Consider the following 17716-nt stretch of genomic DNA (forward strand, 5'->3'; position numbering starts at 1 on the left):
AGGCATATGGACGGGAAAGGAATGGAGGGTTATGGTCTGAGTGCAGGTAGATGGGACTAGGGGAGAATAAGTGTTCGGCACGGACTAGAAGGGCCGAGATGACCTGTTTCCGTGCTGTAATTGTTATATGGTTATATGGTTATATTAGATGGGGAATCCTGGTTGGCATGGTCGGGGCGGAAGGGCCGAAGTGCCTGTGTCTGTGCTGAATGACTCTGTGACATTGAGAATCCCAGAGGAGTGAGTGTCACTGGTCATCTTCCTGGTGTTCAGACAGTGATGTCCACGACTGTGCATGTGGGCTCGTGTGCGTGGGTCGGTCTAACGGAGCTGTTCCTGTTTCTGTCTCACTGTAGATCCAACATCCGACCAGACCACAGCGCCAGCAACGAGCACAGTTTCACCATGCACACCTTCGCCCAGGTCACTGTCTGTAATGCCTGCAACATGCTGCTCCGGTCAGTCCTTGTACTTCCTCACCCTGCTCCCCCTCCAGCGCCCGACTCTCTTCCCATCTCCCGTCCTTGTTCCGGCTCCCGGCTCCAGGTTCTCCGCTCCAGATCCCAATTCCCAGATCCTGGTCCCTCTGGTCCGGATCCCAATTCCCAGTTCCTGGTTCCCCTGCTCCGGGTCACGTTCCAGATCCTGGTTCCCCTGCTCCAGCTCTGGTTCCTTCCTCTGACTCCTGGTTCCCTCATCCGGTTTTGATGGCGGCTCCTGATCCACTGCCTGTTCCAATGTCCAATGTCCAATGCTCAGTCCCATGTCCAGTGAAGGGATTGAACCACCAGTTTGCCGTGCTTCTCCGTGAGCTGCCGGTCAAATAATGACCGCGTGGTGGTAGCCCGGCAGAGGTGGGGAGGCCGAGGGCTGGGCTGCTGGATGGCAGCCTGGGGATGAGCGGGCAGAGGCTGCGGTGAGGGCAATAACAAGGTGACTTTAGGAGGGTTGGTTGAAAGAGATGACCTGACAGCTGCGGATGGCAGCGTGCGATGTCCACTGTAGCATCTGTGGGGAACATGGATAGGTGACGTTTCACAGAGTGCTGGAGTAACTCAGCGGGTCAGACAGCATCTGTGGAGAACATGGATAGGTGACGTTTCACAGAGTGCTGGTGTAACTCAGCGGGCCAGGCAGCATCTGTGGAGAACATGGATAGGTGACGTTTTGAATCGGGACTACTTCAGACTGGAGAGGTTTGTGAACAAGGAGGGTGGTTTGTGATTGCAGGGCTGCAGAAATGTCCGCCAGACCCAGGCTTACGGGAAGAGAAACGGGGTCATGTACGGGATGCCCCTCAGGAGAACTGGCCAGGCATGGAGTTGGCATGAAGTTGTGAATGATAGACACAAAAAACTTAGGACAGGCAGCATCTCTGGGAAAAAGGTGACGTTTCAGGTGAAGACCCTTCATTGGATATCCACACACCTAGGCTGAGTGTTCTATGCCTGCCAGAGCTCAGTCAATATAGATTATTGATATGGATCGTTAATAGTGGATTGGACAGGTTTTGGGGCAGATATGGACCAAATATGGGCAGGCAGGCCTGGGGTAGATGGGACATGTTGGCCGGTGTGGGAAAGTTGGGCCGAAGGGCCTGTTTCCACACTGTATCACTCTATGACTCTAAGAGGCTAATTGTGGTCCATGGATTGTCCGGTCAGTGGGAAGAGGCTGAGGATTAGTGAGGGCCAATGGAAAGCGGCACGACCTGGGATGTCCACTGCTCTGTCGGGATTCCATCATCCCATTCCCAGATCCTCTCACTGACCCGGCTTTGATTCCTGTCCTCGTTTCTGCCCCAAGTGTTCCAGGCCCGGGTTAATTTCCTGCCCCTCTCTCTCTGTGCACAGAGCGGTTTTAACTTTGACCCTGCTTGTTGTCCAGGGGCATATTTTACCAGGGATACCTGTGCTCAAGGTGTGGAACCGGAGCCCACAAAGAGTGCTTGGCAAGAGTTGCAGTCTGTGGCAACATTGCAGCAGGTAAGGAACCAATGAAACATCTACACCAACTCTGGAGACACGTCACAGGTGCATCACAGGTGCATCACAGGTGTGTCACAGGTGCGTCACAGTGACGTAGCGGTAGAAACATAGACAATAGGTGCATGAGTAGGCCATTCAGCCCTTCCAGCCAGCACCGCCATTCAATGTGATCATGGCTGATCATCCACAATCAGTACCCCGTTCCTGCCTTCTCCCCATATCCCTTGATTCCTTTAGCCTAAATCTATCTCTTGAAAACATCCAGTGAATTGTCCTCCACTGCCTTCTGTGGCAGAGAATTCCACCGATTCACAACTCTCTGGGTGAAAACGTTTTTCCTCATCTTAGTCCTAAATGGCCGACCCCCTTTTGGCACCTGAGACCCGGGCTCGAACCTGACTGTGTGCAGTTTGTACATTCTCCCTGTGACCGTGTGGGTTTCTTCAGCTGCTTAGGTTTCCTCCCACATTGCAAAGACGTTTGTAGGCTTCTATAAATTGCAGGTGTGTCACAGGTGTGTCACAGGTGTGTCACAGGTGTGTCACAGGGGTGTCACAGGTGTGTCACAGGTGTGTCACAGGTGTGTCGGCTTCTATAAATTGCACCTAATGCATAGATGTGAAAGTGGGATAACATCGAACTAGTGTACGGGTGATCGATGGTCGGCGTGGACTCGTTAAACGTGACAGAGCCCACACTCTCCGCACCAAACTAATGGCACTGCCTCTCTCTAACCCACAGCGCTATCAGATCCCAGCGATGTCCAGCGATCCTAGCCCCACACTATCCAGAGCCCCAAACTAATTCCACTCCCCGCTCTCTCCAGAGCCCTGTGATGATCACGTGCTTCATTATGATGTAAATATCGGCCTCCATCGCCCTTTCAATGCAGATTCTAACCAATGTCTGGGTAACAAACATTCCCCTTTAATCTCATTCTTCACAAACCCCTGACCATCATGTCTTTAGGCACTTCTGCCATTGGGGGAAGATCCCCACTATTTACCCTGATGGGACCAGTAATGTCAAACACATCCCATCAGGCCTTTGTGCCCAGCACAATGAACCCAGACCACAGTGTCCTTGTTACAAAACGTACCATCCAGACATCGTCCTGCTGGATAATGTAGTCCAGTCCAGCCCAGTCCAGTCCAGCCCAGCCCAGCCCAGCCCAGTCCAGCCCAGCCCAGTCCAGCCCAGCCCAGCCCAGCCCAGCCCAGCCCAGCCCAGCCCAGCCCAGCCCAGCCCAGCCCAGCCCAGTCCAGCCCACCTTATAGTGAGAGGACAGGACAGCTGTGACAGGGGCGGTGAGGGAGGGGGGCGGTGAGGGGGGGGGGGGCGGGAGGGGGGGGGGGGGGCGGTGAGGGTGGGGGGGGTGAGGGGGGTGGGGGCGCGTGAGGGGGGGGCGCGTGGGAGGGGGGGGGTGGGGGAGGGGGCGGGTGGGGAGGGGGGGGGCGGTTAGGGAGGGGACGCGGTTAGGGATGGGGGGGGTGAGGGGGGAGGGGGGCGGGTTGTGGGGGGGGGCGGGGAGGGGAGCGGGGGGCAAGGTGGGGGCGGGGGGGTGAGGGGGGGGGGCACGGGTGGAGGGAGGGGGTGGAGGGGGGGGGGGTGAGGGGAGGGGAGCGGGGGGGGGAAGGTGGGGGAAGGGGGGGGCAGGAGTGGGGAGGGGGGGGACGGGGTGAGGGAGGGGGGGGGGGGGGGGCAGGTGGGGAGGGCGGGGTAGGAAGGGAGGGGGGGGGGGGGGGAGGTGAGGGAAGGGGGACGGGGGGAGGGGGGGAGGGAGGGGGCGTGGTGGGGGGGTGGAGGGGGGGGGGAGGAGGGGGGGGGTGAGGGAGGGGGCGGGGGAGGGGGGGGGGAGTGAGGGGGGGCGGGGTTTGAGGGGGGGGGGGCAGTGAGGGGGGGGGAGGGGGGAGCGGGGAGGGAGGGGGGGGCAGTGAGGGGGGGGGGAGGGGGGCGGTGGGAGGGAGGGGGGGGCAGTGAGGGGGGGGAGGGGGGCGGTGAGGGAGGGGGGGGGCGGTGAGGGGGAGGGGCGGTGAGCGAGGGGTGAGGGGGGAGGGGTGTGGAGGAGGAACGTACCATCCCAGCCAGGTCCTGCTGAATAATGTGCCCCAGTCCAGTCCACGTTTGAGTGAGAGGACAGGACAGCTGTGACTGAGACAAGGTTTAACCAGGTTGTACCAAGACTGCCCTGTATCTCTATTCTGTGCCCTGGTGAATGACAATATGCCATCACCACCCTGTCTACATATTAGACAATAGACAATAGATGCAGGAGTAGGCCATTCGGCCCTTAGAGCCAGCACCGCCATTCAATGTTCTTCGACACTCCCCAAACCCACTCACCATGATGTTTGACCTGCTCTTTTCAGACCAGCAGACCAGCAGGCCCCTTGGCCAGACCAGCAGGCCCCTTGGCCAGACCAGCAGAGTCCTTGACCAGAACAGCAGGCCCCTTGGCCAGACCAGCAGGCCCCTTGGCCAGACCAGCAGGCCCCTTGGCCAGACCAGCAGGCCCCTTGGCCAGACCAGCAGGCCCCTTGGCCAGACCAGCAGGCCCCTTGGCCAGACCAGCAGAGTCCTTGACCAGAACAGCAGGCCCCTTGGCCAGACCAGCAGGCCCCTTGACCAGACCAGCAGACCCCTTGGCCAGACCAGCAGACCCCTTGACCAGACCAGCAGGATCCTTGGCCAGACCAGCAGACACCTTGACCAGACCAGCAGACCCCTTGGCCAGACCAGCAGACCCCTTGACCAGACCAGCGGGATCCTTGGCCAGACCAGCAGACCCCTTGACCAGACCAGCAGGATCCTTGGCCAGACCAGCAGACCCCTTGGCCTAGCATTCCCTCAATTATCAGAGATCAGGATTACATTACATTTGCCATTGCCCTGCTGTTTACAAGCCGACAAACATTATTTAGCTGAAGATGCTGGAGTAACAGCAGGACAGGCAGCATCTCCAGAGAGAAGGAATGGGTGGCGTTTCGAGTTGGGACCCTTCTTCTAGCCTAAGACTATCTGCAACAACGTGCTGCCCTACACATTATGCCCCAGAACTCTGATCATCTACAATAATAACCATGTCTCAGTCTACGCCCAGAATGGGCTGTTGTAGCCCACCCCTCCCTACCCCTGCTGGTCTGGCCAAGGGGTCTGCTGGTGTGCTGGTCTGGCTAAGTGCTGTGTACTGGGGTGAGCCCTGTGCTGATGCAGGTGATGGGTGACCAAAGGTCCAAGTCCGTGTTGCACGTGGCCATTGGCTGATCCTGGACCTGCTGATGACCCCGATAATCTGGCAATTCATCTTGTTTCAGATCCCAGGAGAGACAGACAGGCGGTGAGTGATGCTGTTGCTGTCAGTGTCATTGTGTTTGACACGTGTGTGTATCTGTACCGTTGTTTGTAGTCCTTGATGTATGTTTCTTCTGCATGTGTGTGTCCACGTGTGCCCACGTGTGTGTCCATGTGTATGTCCCCATGTGCGTCCGTGTGTGTGTCCACATGTGTGTCCATGTGTGTGTCCACGTGTGCGTCCACGTGTGTGTCCATGTGTGCGTCCACGTGTGCATCCACGTGTATGGCCACGTGTGTCCACGTGTGTGTCCATGTATGCCCACGTGTGTGTCCACGTCTGTCCGTGTGTGTCCACATGTGTGTCCACATGTGTCCGTGTATCTCCACGTGTGTGTCCACGTGTGTGTCCACGTCTGTCTGTGTGTCCACGTCTGTCTGTCCACATGTGTCCGTGTATGTCCACATGTGTGTCCATGTATGTCCACGTGTGTGTCCCCATCTGTCTGTGTGTCCACATGTGTGTCCACATGTGTCCACGTGTGTCCGTGTGTGTCCACGTGTGTCCGTGTGTGTCCACGTGTGTCCGTGTGTGTCCACATGTGTATCCGTGTGTGTCCACCCGTGTAGTGGCTGGAATGTGACCACCAGGCTGGGATTCTGAGGAAAGACGGAGCCAGTTTACTAGCAGCAGTCGAGGAAAGTGTTTTGAACATTGAACCTGACCACAGGAGGATGATTATACATGTTTAATGTATGACAAAGTTCCATTTAGTTTATTGTCACGTGTACCGAGGTACAGTGAAAAGCTTTTGTTGCATGCTAACCAGTCAGCGGAAAGACAATACATGATTACAATCGAGCCGTCCACAGTGTACAGATACGTAAGGGAATAACGTTTAGTGCAAGGTAAAGCCAGCAAAGTCTGATCAAGGATAGTCCGAGGGTCTCCAATGAGGTAGATGGGAGGTCAGGACCGCTCTCTAGTTGGTGAGAGGACGGTTCAGTTGCCTGATAACAGCCGGGAAGAAACTGTCCCTGAATCTGGAGGTGTGCGTTCATAAGTTCATAGGAGTAGAATTAGGCCAATCGGCCCATCATCTGCTCCACCATTCAATCATGACTGATCTATCTCTCCCTCCTAACCCCATTCTCCTGCCTTCTCCCCATAACCCCTGACACCGTATTAATCATGAATCTGTCTATCTTTGCTATTGAGGGAGTGCAGCGTAGGTTCACCAGGTTAATTCCCGGGATGGCAGGACTGTCATATGCTGAGAGAATGGAGCGGCTGGGCTTGTACACTCTGGAGTTTAGAAGGATGAGAGGATATCTTATTGAAACATATAAGATTATTAAGGGTTTGGACACACTAGAGGCAGGAAACATGTTCCCAATGTTGGGGGAGTCCAGAACCAAGGGCCACAGTTTAAGAATAAGGGGTAAGCCATTTAGAACGGAGATGAGGAAACACTTTTTCACACAGAGAGTGGTGAGTCTGTGGAATTCTCTGCCTTAGAGGCTGGTTCTCTGGATACTTTCAAGAGAGAGCGAGATAGGGCTCTTAAAAATAGCGGAGTCAGGGGATATGGGGAGAAGGCAGGAACAGGGTACTGATTGTGGATGATCAGCCATGATCACATTGAATGGTGGTGCTGGCTCGAAGGGCCAAATGGCCTCCACCTGCACCTATTGTCTATTGTCTATTAAAAACACCCATTGACTTGTGGCCTCCACAGCCGTCTGTGGTAAAAAATCCTACAGATTCACCACCCTCTGACTAAAGAAATTCCACCTCATCTCCTTCCTAAAGGAACGTCCTTTAATCCTGAAGCTGTGCCCTCTGATCCTAGACTCTCCCACTAGTGGAAACATCCTCTCCACATCCACTCTATCCAGGCCTTTCACTATTCTGTACGTTTCAATGAGGTCCCCCCTCGTTCTTCTAAACTCCAGCGAGTACAGGCCCAGTGCCGACAAACGCTCATCATAGGTTAACCCACTCATTCCTGGGATCATTCTCGTAAACCTCCTCTGGATCCTCTCTAGAGCCAGCACATCCTTCCTCAGATACGGGGCCCAGAACTGCTCACATTATTCCAACTGCAGCCTTATAGAGCCTCAGCATTACATCCCTGTTTTTGTATACAAGCCCTCTTGAAATTAATGCTAGCATTGAGTTTGCTTTATTTACTACTGGTTCGACTGCAGATTAACTATTTGAGAATCCTGCACCAGCTCCCAAGTCCCTTTGCACTCCGATTTCTGCATTCTCTCCCCATTTAGAAAATAGTCTACGCCTTTATTCCTACGACCAAAATGCATGACTCCACACTTTGCTACACTATATTCCATCTGCCACTTCTCTGCCCACTCTCCCAACCAGTCCATGTACTTCTGCAGAGTCCCCGCTTTCTCTACACTACCTGCCCCTCCACATATTTTCACATCAACCGCAAACTTGGCCACAAAGCCTTCAATCCCTTAGTCCAAATCAGTTTTCACACTTCTTTTCCCTTTTGCCCGATGGGAGAGGGGGACGAGGGAGTGGCCAGGGTGTGACGTCCTTGATTATGCTGCTGGCCTTGCAGAGGCAGCTTGAGGTGTAGATGGAGTCGATGGAAGGGAGGTTGGTTTGTGTGATGGTCTGGGCTGTGTACACAATTCACTGCGATTTCTTGTGGTCTTGGACGGAGCTGTTCCCAAACCAAGCTGTGATGCATCCTGATAAAATGCTTCCTGTGGTGCATCTGTAGAAGTTGGTGAGAGTTGTGGGGGACATGCCGTTTAGGCTAGGTACTTTAACTACTTGTGCTTCCACAGATACTGCCCAACCTGCTGAGTTTCCAGCACATTCTGCTTTTATTCACTTGCATTCTCAGCAAAGTATTTTAAAATCCTGGCTCAACAATCATTTACAATTTCATTTGAAATTCTGGGAGTGCCGAGGCCAGGAGTCTCCTCGATTGGGCAGGTTGGGAGCGATGGTGGGGGCTGTATTGTGATGGTGCGGGCTGCCATTGAGGGGCAGGTTGGGAGCGATGGTGGAAGTTGCCATTGAGGGCCGCGGGGAAGATAGAGGAGGGGCAAGAGACTGGAACTTGGAACATCAATGTCTGCTTAATATCATGTGTAAATGGGAAGCCCTCTGCCCCCAACCCTGCTCCTCCCGCTGCCTTTAGACTGGGGAGACGTAGGTTTGACTGGGTGGAACAAGGAGAGGAGGTGGGGGAAGGGTAGAGCATGATGAGGGACAGACAGATATGTTGGCAGTGATCAGAGGGGCCGAGTGGCCTGTTGTAAACTTAATGAAATGTGCTCACTTGTTTGCTTTTTCACACAGAACGGCTTCAACGGACACGAGAGGCAGAGTTGTTCATTGGATCCAGGTGAGCGGGAGGTGGGGGTCAGTGGGTGAGCGTAGGGTGGGGGTGAGGGGGGGTGCCTAGTTGGCTGCCAGTGACTAGTGGAGTTCCGCAGGGCTCGGTGCTGGGGCCGCTACCCATCATGTTGTATATTAATATCTTCTTCGTTTCTGCTTCTTCTTGCGAATGAAACATAAACAAAAGGAATAGTTAGATCTCAAGCCGGGTGTTGATCAGCCAGGTTTTTGTCTCTGTTGGCGTCAATGTCTGCCAGGCCCTGACACAGCTCCATTTGGTGGGTGGTACAGTGGGCACCCAGAGATGACATGGTTGGCATTAATATAATACGATACCATAGAAATGTATTTATCCGAGGAGAGAAATTGATCTGCCAACATTCTTAAAAACAAAAAATAGATAAAACATGGAATTAAAGTGACGGGGTGGGGTGGGGGACGGGGTGGGTGGGGTGGAGAGGGGGGTGGAGGGGTGGAGGGGGTGGAAGGGGGGTGGGGTGGAGGGAGGGGGTGGGGGGGGTGGAGGGGGGGGGGGTGGGGGGGTGGAAGGGGGGTGGTGGGGGTGGGGAGGGGGGTGGAAGGGGGGTGGGGTGAGGGGGTGGGGGTGGGGGTCAGTCTCAGTCGGCCCCACGACAGAAGGGGGAAGAGTTGAACAGTTTGATAGCCACAGGGAAGAAGGATCTCCTGTGGCGTTCTGTGCTGCATCTTGGTGGAACCAGTCTGTTGCTGAAGGTGCTCCTCAGGTTGACCAGTGTGTCATGGAGGGGGTGAGCTGTATTGTCCAGGATGCTCCATAGTTTGAGGAGCATCCTCCCCTCCAAGACCAACCTCCCATGAATCCAACTCGCCTCCAGGACAGAGCCAGCCTTCCTGATGAGTTTGTTGATCCTGTTGGCATCCGCAGCCTTCGCCCTGATGCCCCAGCACATGGCAGTGATGAAGATGGCACTGGCTACCACCGATTGGTAGAACATCTGCAGCATCTTACTGCAGATGTTGAAGGAGTGGAGCCTTCTCAAAATGTACAGCCGGTTCTGTCCCTTCTTGTACAGGGCCTCAGCATTCCTGGACCAGTCCAGTTTACTGTCCAGGTACACTCCCAGGTATCTGTACTCCCTGGTAAACTACACATCCACACCATTGATGGAGACAGGGAACAAGTGTGTTTCTCTCCTCCTAACCACTAACCTCTTAGTCTTGTCGATGTTGAACTGCTGGTGATTCAAGTAAAAAAAGCATGACATTCACGATGCTTCCTGGCTTATCCAGGTGAGCAGAGGAGCGATGGAGCAGGTGAATGATGGCTTCCTCAACCCCCATCTTTGTTTGACTTGAATTGAATAAATGTTAGTGGTTAAGTATGTAAACATACCGTACAAGGATGGTGCTGTACTCGCTAGTAACTACACGATATCAAGTAGACAAGTAAAAATAAGTGTAAGCTTTATTGGAAAAAAAGGTAAGTGAACTGCAGGGGGTCCAGGTAGGGTTCAACCAGTGGTCACAGGTGAGTGAGCACCAGCCTCTGTGTCACCGGTCTGTTGTCATTGGAGGAGCTGGGACACGTCCTCTATGGTACAGGAACCAGGCTGGATGTCTTCCACATCACAGGAACCCTCTCCAGGCCAGGCTCAGGTTGAATTAATGATTGGATGAGGGAATTGAAGACTTTGTGGCCAAGTTTGCAGATGAGTATTGCGATCAATTTTGGGCCTTGTTTGTGGAAGGAAGGATGTGTCGGCTCTAGAGAGGGTCCAGAGGAGGTTTACATGAATGATCCCAGGAATGAGCGGTTTAACATATGATGGGCATTTGTCGGCACTGGGCCTGTACTCGCTGGAGTTTAAATGGATCAGAGGGGATATCATTGAAACTTACAGCATTCTTGAAATAATCAAAATTATTGATTAGTGCGGGTGTCAGGAGTTATGTGGAGAAGGCTGACGAATGGGGTTAGGAGTGAGAGATAGATCAGCCATGATTGAATGGTGGAGTAGACTTGATGGGCCGAATGGCCTAATTCAGCGCCCATCACATATGACGTTATGAGACGTGGCTGGGACGGGCGTTGTTGGGATGTTGGACGTGTTGCCCTGACGTACACCTCTCCACCAGGACCGCCGCGAATGCAGGTGACGCAGAGTTACCGAGGATCGCCGCAGCCTCCGGGCCCGGGACCGGCTCTACCCATGCAGCCGGGCGACATCATCGAGGTGTATGGGGCCGAAGCCCACTCCACCTGGTGGCAGGTACGGGGACTGCCCGCACACACATGTACACACACACACACACATGTACACACACACGTGCACACACTCCACCTGGTGGCAGGTACGGAGAGACTGCCCGCACACGCATGTACACGCACACACATGTACACACACACACATGTACACACACATGTACACACACACTCCACCTGGTGACAGGTACGGGGACTGCCCGCACACACATGTACACACACACACATGTACACACACACACATGTACACACACATGTACACACACACTCCACCTGGTGACAGGTACGGGAACTGCCCGCACACACATGTACACACACACACACATGTACACACACACACACGTACACACACACACACACATGTACACACACACTCCACCTGGTGGCAGGTACGGGGACTGCCCCCACACACATGTACACACACACATGTACATACACAAACACATGTACACACTCACTCCACCTGGTGGCAGGTACGGGGACTGCCCGTACACACACACATGCACACACACGTGCACACACTCCACCTGGTGGCAGGTACGGAGAGACTGCCCGCACACGCATGTACACGCACACACATGTACACGCTCCACCTGGTGGCAGGTACGGCGACTGCCTGCACACACGTGCACACACTCCACCTGGTGGCAGGTACGGGGAAACTGCCTGCACACATGTGTACACGCGTGTACACGCACACTCCACCTGGTGGCACGCACGGGGAGACTGCCCGCACACGCGTGTACACGCACACTCCACCTGGTGGCAGGTACAGAGAGACTGTCTGCACACACATGCACACACACGTGCACACTCATGTACACGCACACACATGTACACACACACACACACGTGTTGTACACACACACTCCATTTGGTGGCAGGTACGGGGAAACTGCCTGCGCACATGCACACACGTACACGCACACACACACATGTACACACGCACACACATGTACACACGTGCACACACACTCCACCTTGTGGCAGGTATGGGGAGACTACCCGCACACACATGTACACGCACACGCGAACACGCACACACGACAGTGAAACCGCACACGGCGGGGGTGGGGGGGGGGGGGGGTGAGGGAGCGCTGCACTGTGGGTGGGGGTGGGGGGGACTAGGGGTTCCCAGGTGGGTGGGGACGTTACTTGGCCTCCAGTCTGCATCTGCGGGCACTTTCACCTGGGATCCTGCTGGTCAAAGGTGGTCAGCACCAGCAGACGGGCCATCCAGCAGCGAGTGGTGGTGGGGCAACACTCTTTGTTTCTGTCGCAGGGTCGAAACCTAACTACGAGAGAGGTGGGCTTCTTTCCCCGAGACTGCGTGCATCCCCTGCCCTGTGTGAGTACCTCTGACCCCTGACCTGTCTGTACCTCTGACCCCTGACCTGTGAGTACCTCTGACCCCTGACCTGTGTGTACCACTGACCCTGTGTGGGTAGGACCATTCATCCTGCAGTTTTCTGCTAGCCCTCAGTGACTGAGCAAATACCTTCACTTTTGTCCTGTTTCTGTTCACCTGGAGTTGGGCAGGACAACAGGCCCTTCGGCCCATCAACCCAGCATCCAGTCTGTACGCCGAATCTGACTCCAGCCTTGGCAGTGAGGTGACACATTACAGCAGCTGCAACCACCCCACTCAGTCACAGGGAGAACGTGCAAACTCCACAATGACAGCGGCAGAGGTCAGCATGGGTCCTGGACTCCTGGAGCCTTGAGGCAGCATCAGCTGAACCCCTGTAGTTGCCTTGGAGTTTATCGCCATAGGTTTCTGCTAAATCCTCTGCCTCAGCCGCCAAGGCTGATGTCTTGTTCTCAGTCTCATTCAACCGTACAGCGCAGAATGGAACAACACAGTCCTGTCCTTGGTTCCCATCGACACTAATCCTGTTCCCACTGTATCCTGCACTGGCAATACAGGACTGTATCTTCCCAAGCCCTGCCTGTCGAAATGCACCTCAGGTGTACTGCTCCAGGTATCAGCTGCTCTGCATAATACAACTCACCCCTCAGATCTCATTCCATGCTCTCACCTCAAGCCTCTGCTCCCTTGTTTTAATTATCCGGCCACGGGAAATAAATGTTTACGATCTGTCCTATCTCTGCCTCTCATGCTCGTTAAGTTGCCCAGATCAGCCACCTCCCCTCATGATGGTCTGTAACTGAAGGCTTCCCATCGAGGCAGGTGAATCTGCTCTGCACTCTGTCCAGGGCTGTCATTGTTCATTCAGTCTGTTGACCAGAACTACACAACATTAACAGTAATTGGTTTAATTCCCCTGCAGTTAATTAAATTCACTGTAGCTTGGACAGGGCATCCTTTGTTCAGTTTGTTTAGGACAGATGTCTCACACAATATGTTGATGAAGGGGTAGGGGCAATACTTAACCTTCTCCTGGGGTCAGTGGCTAGTCAGTGTCAGTGGGGGACACTTTGAGATCATGAAGGAGGTGGTTTAGTATAGTTCAGTTTAGAGATCCATGCCGACCAGCGATCCCCGCACACTAACACTATCCTACACACACTAGGGACAATTTACATTTACACCAAGCCAATTAACCTACAAATATGTACGTCTTTGGAGTGTGGGAGGAAACCAGAGCTCCTGGAGAAAACCCACGCAGGTCACGGGGAGAACGTGCAAACTCCGTACAGACAGCACCCGTAGTTGGGATGGAACCCGGGTCTCGGGTGCTGTGAGCTCTGTAAGGCAGCAGCTCTACCCGCTGCGCCACCGTGGCTGTTGTTGGCAGGTGGTGCTGATGGGGACGTGCCCGGGGTGTAAGGAGATCTATCCAGGTTGTTGGGAGAGGAGGCTGTGAAGATTGCAGGGACATTGTTGAAAATCTTGGTGTCCTTTGTACTGCCCTGAGGTCTGGAGCAGCTAATGTTCTTCTTTTGTTCAAGAAGGTAAATAGGGATAATCATGTGATAGAGGCAGAATTAGGCCATTCGGCCCATCGAGTCTACTCCGCCATTCAATCATGACTGATCTATCTCTCCCTCCTAACCCCATTCTCCTGCCTTCTCCCCATAACCCCTGACACCTAGAATCATCGACCATAATCCAGAACAGGTTTATAGTTTTCGTATGCGACTGCTTGTATCTGTCATGGCCATTTTAGAAGATTGTTAACAATGTGATTGACTTGTATTTAGAGGGGAATGTGGTGATTAGGGTCAGTCGGCATGGCATTACAGGCATGTCATAAACTTGACGGATAGAAATATAGATGGGTTGGCTAGTAAATGTCCAGGTGACTCCTGTTGCCTTGGACACCCCTGGTCTCTATCAACAGCCTGTGTCCTGTGTCAACCACACACTCACTGAATGATCACACAAGCTATTCACTGTACCTTGGTACACGTGACAATAAACTCAACTCAAACTGAAACATCCCACATTCACATCCAATCATTCCATAACATCGTAACTTGAACTTGATGTATGCCACAAAGAGTAGATGTCTACGCATCACATCTGGCCTACTATCACCTAAACCACTGTCGACCCAGTGATTCTGCTCACCTTGTCTCCCATGTGCTTCAACTTTATTGACCAGTGACCATGTGCGACCATGTTGACTTCAGAGCTCCAGGTCTGGGCTATTCCCAGTGGTACAGTGGTGCAGACGTGGTCCACAGTACTGTTGTGTCACCTCTGTCTCTCCTCTTCTAAGCTCTGATATAAATCCCACGTCCCTGTTGTTACAAAGATCGGTGGACTCTCGATGTATTTGCATTCAAGAGTCACGAGTGTTTTATTGTCATGTCCCAGATAGAACAATGACATTCACAGGTCGGTGATATGTTGGCCTTGTTTTGTTTGCAGGTTCCAAAGGGGGTGGATTACTCGGAATTTACATGGTAGGTACGCCCGCCCGCCCGCCTGTCAGTCCAGGGACACCATCACTGACTCGCTCGGTCATGTGGCTGTGAGCAGCAACCAGCCTGGTGGTGGGAGGTGGAATGTACACAGCATTTTACAACTGGTTCATGGGCTCAGGGTGTGACTATCACCTCTTTAATCTGCCTCTACACTTCTGTTTCCTCTCACACTGGATGACCAGGGCGTATGGCATCTGCCGTGGCCGTACCCTGTTCACACTCCACCTCCTGTCTCTGCATCTTTCACACATCCAGCACAAACATGCAGCAAACCTGTTACATTACACGCGAGTCCCCACCCCCTATCTTTATGGGCGGCACGGTGGTGCAGCGGGTGGTGCTGCTGTCTCACAGCGCCAGAGACCTGGGTTCCATCCTGACCATGGGTGCTGTCTGTACGGAGTTTGCACGTTCTTCCCGTGACCTGCGTGGGGTTTCTCCGGGTGATTTCCTCTCACACTCCAAAGATGTGCAGGTTTGTCGGTTAATTGGCTTTGGTAAACTTGTATATTGTGTAGGACAGTGTTAGTGTACTGGGAGATTGCTGTATATTGTGTAGGATAGTGCTAGTGTACTGGGCGGTTGCTGTATATTATGTAGGATAGTGCTAGTGTACTGGGAGATTGCTGTATATTATGTAGGATAGTGCTAGTGTACTGGGCAATTGCTGTATATTATGTAGGACAGTGCTAGTGTACGGGGCGGTTGCTGGTCGGCACAGACTCAGTTCCCACCTAGAAGCTCCAAGTCTAAAGTGTAAACTATTAAAATGATTGTGATTGGGTCTAATCCCATTCTGTGCCAGGGGACGTAGTCTGCCCTCTGAGAGGACTGTCCCACCCTTGTGAAGATGCTGGCAGTCGTTTCCAGGTTCGGCACATTATAGAACAATGTTCTTGCAGTTCTGAGCACTTTGGGATATGAAGGTGAGGGGCCTTCTAATGATGAGGATTGTGTCTGCAGCCAAGCTGAGTTCACTGATTGATGATTGATTATTGATTGGCATTTTTCAACTGGCCAGGTTTGCTGGAGCAATTGACCGGCTGCAGGCAGAGGCAGAATTGATCGACCGTGGGAACAGCACTTTCCTTGTTCGCCAGAGGCCAAAGGAGTTGGAAGAATTTGCCATCAGCATCAAGTGAGTAAGCGCTGCCTGAGCACCGATAGATTGCTCGTTATTTTTATATTGACTGAGTCTGAGCTTGTTTGATGGGATTCAACTGTAACATGACCTCCCAACCTCTGACTGATGAAGGCCTTCTTGACCACCCTATCTACCTGTGACACCACATTGAAGGAACCATTTACCAGTTGGTACGTGTTCTTGCCTTCAGTGTATAGAAGTGGTGAGATATGGGGCAGCTGAAGGGAATGTTGGAAAAATAAGTGGAAGTTCTGTGGGATTAGTGACAGGGCTAGTTGTGCTTGTTGGATCAAAGGGGTTGTGTCTGTGCTGTGTCTTGTGCTGTGTATTGTACTGTGTCTGTACTGTGTCTGTACTGTGTCTGTACTGTGTCTGTACTGTGTCTGTACTGTGTCTGTACTGTGTCTGTACTGTCTGTACTGTCTGTACTGTGTCTGTACTGTGTCTGTACTGTGTCTGTACTGTGTCTGTACTGTGTCTGTCTGTACTGTGTCTACTGTGTGTGTACTGTGTCTGTACTGTGTCTGTACTGTGTCTACTGTGTCTACTGTGTCTGTACTGTGCCTTTACTGTGTCTGTGCCTTTACTGTGTCTGTACTGTGTCTGTACTGTGTCTGTGCTGTGTCTGTACTGTGTCTGTACTGTGTCTGTACTGTGTACTGTGTCTGTACTGTGTCTGTACTGTGCCTGTACTGTGCCTGTACTGTGTACTGTACTGTGTACTGTACTGTGTACTGTGTCCTGTACTGTGTACTGTGTCTGTACTGTGTCTGTACTGTGCCTGTACTGTGTCTGTACTGTGCCTGTACTGTGCCTGTACTGTGTCTGTACTGTGCCTGTACTGTGCCTGTACTGTGTACTGTGTCTGTACTGTGCCTGTACTGTGTCTGTACTGTGCCTGTATTGTGTACTGTGTCTGTACTGTGTCTGTACTGTGTACTGTGTCTGTACTGTGCCTGTACTGTGTACTGTGTCTGTACTGTGTACTGTGCCTGTACTGTGTCTGTACTGTGTCTGTACTGTGTACTGTGCCTGTATTGTGTCTGTACTGTGCCTGTACTGTGTCTGTGCTGTGTCTGTACTGTGTACTGTGTCTGTACTGTGTACTGTGCCTGTACTGTGTCTGTACTGTGCCTGTACTGTGTCTGTACTGTGTCTGTACTGTGTCTGTACTGTGTCTGTACTGTGTCTGTACTGTGTCTGTACTGTGTCTGTCTGTACTGTGTCTGTACTGTGTCTACTGTGTGTGTACTGTGTCTGTACTGTGTGTACTGTGTCTACTGTGTCTACTGTGTCTGTACTGTGCCTTTACTGTGTCTGTGCCTTTACTGTGTCTGTGTCTGTACTGTGTCTGTACTGTGTCTGTGCTGTGTCTGTGCTGTGTCTGTACTGTGTCTGTACTGTGCCTTTACTGTGTCTGTGCCTTTACTGTGTCTGTGTCTGTACTGTGTCTGTACTGTGTACTGTACTGTGTCTGTACTGTGTACTGTGTCTGTACTGTGTCTGTACTGTGTCTGTACTGTGCCTGTACTGTGCCTGTACTGTGCCTGTACTGTGCCTGTACTGTGTACTGTACTGTGTCTGTACTGTGCCTGTACTGTGTCTGTACTGTGTACTGTACTGTGTCTGTACTGTGTACTGTGTCTGTACTGTGTCTGTACTGTGTCTGTACTGTGCCTGTACTGTGTCTGTGCCTTTACAGTGTCTGTGTCTGTACTGTGTCTGTACTGTGTCTGTGCTGTGTCTGTACTGTGTCTGTACTGTGCCTTTACTGT

The 17716-nt window shown here is 52.8% G+C and overlaps 1 protein-coding gene across 1 annotated transcript in view; it reads left to right on the top strand.

The window, feature by feature from the left end:
• The window catches only part of LOC116977430 (guanine nucleotide exchange factor VAV3-like), a 132522-nt gene that overhangs the window by 100422 nt on the left and 14384 nt on the right, over positions 1 to 17716 (top strand). The window contains exons 9-16 of the mRNA XM_033027858.1: positions 357 to 458; positions 1888 to 1985; positions 5303 to 5325; positions 8623 to 8668; positions 10777 to 10910; positions 12186 to 12251; positions 14742 to 14776; positions 15819 to 15935. Coding sequence (XP_032883749.1) covers positions 357 to 458; positions 1888 to 1985; positions 5303 to 5325; positions 8623 to 8668; positions 10777 to 10910; positions 12186 to 12251; positions 14742 to 14776; positions 15819 to 15935 — 621 coding nt within the window. The remainder of the gene's footprint in view (positions 1 to 356; positions 459 to 1887; positions 1986 to 5302; positions 5326 to 8622; positions 8669 to 10776; positions 10911 to 12185; positions 12252 to 14741; positions 14777 to 15818; positions 15936 to 17716) is intronic.

The sequence above is a fragment of the Amblyraja radiata genome, chromosome 10 (genome assembly GCF_010909765.2).
Source record: "Amblyraja radiata isolate CabotCenter1 chromosome 10, sAmbRad1.1.pri, whole genome shotgun sequence".
NCBI lineage: Eukaryota > Metazoa > Chordata > Chondrichthyes > Rajiformes > Rajidae > Amblyraja > Amblyraja radiata.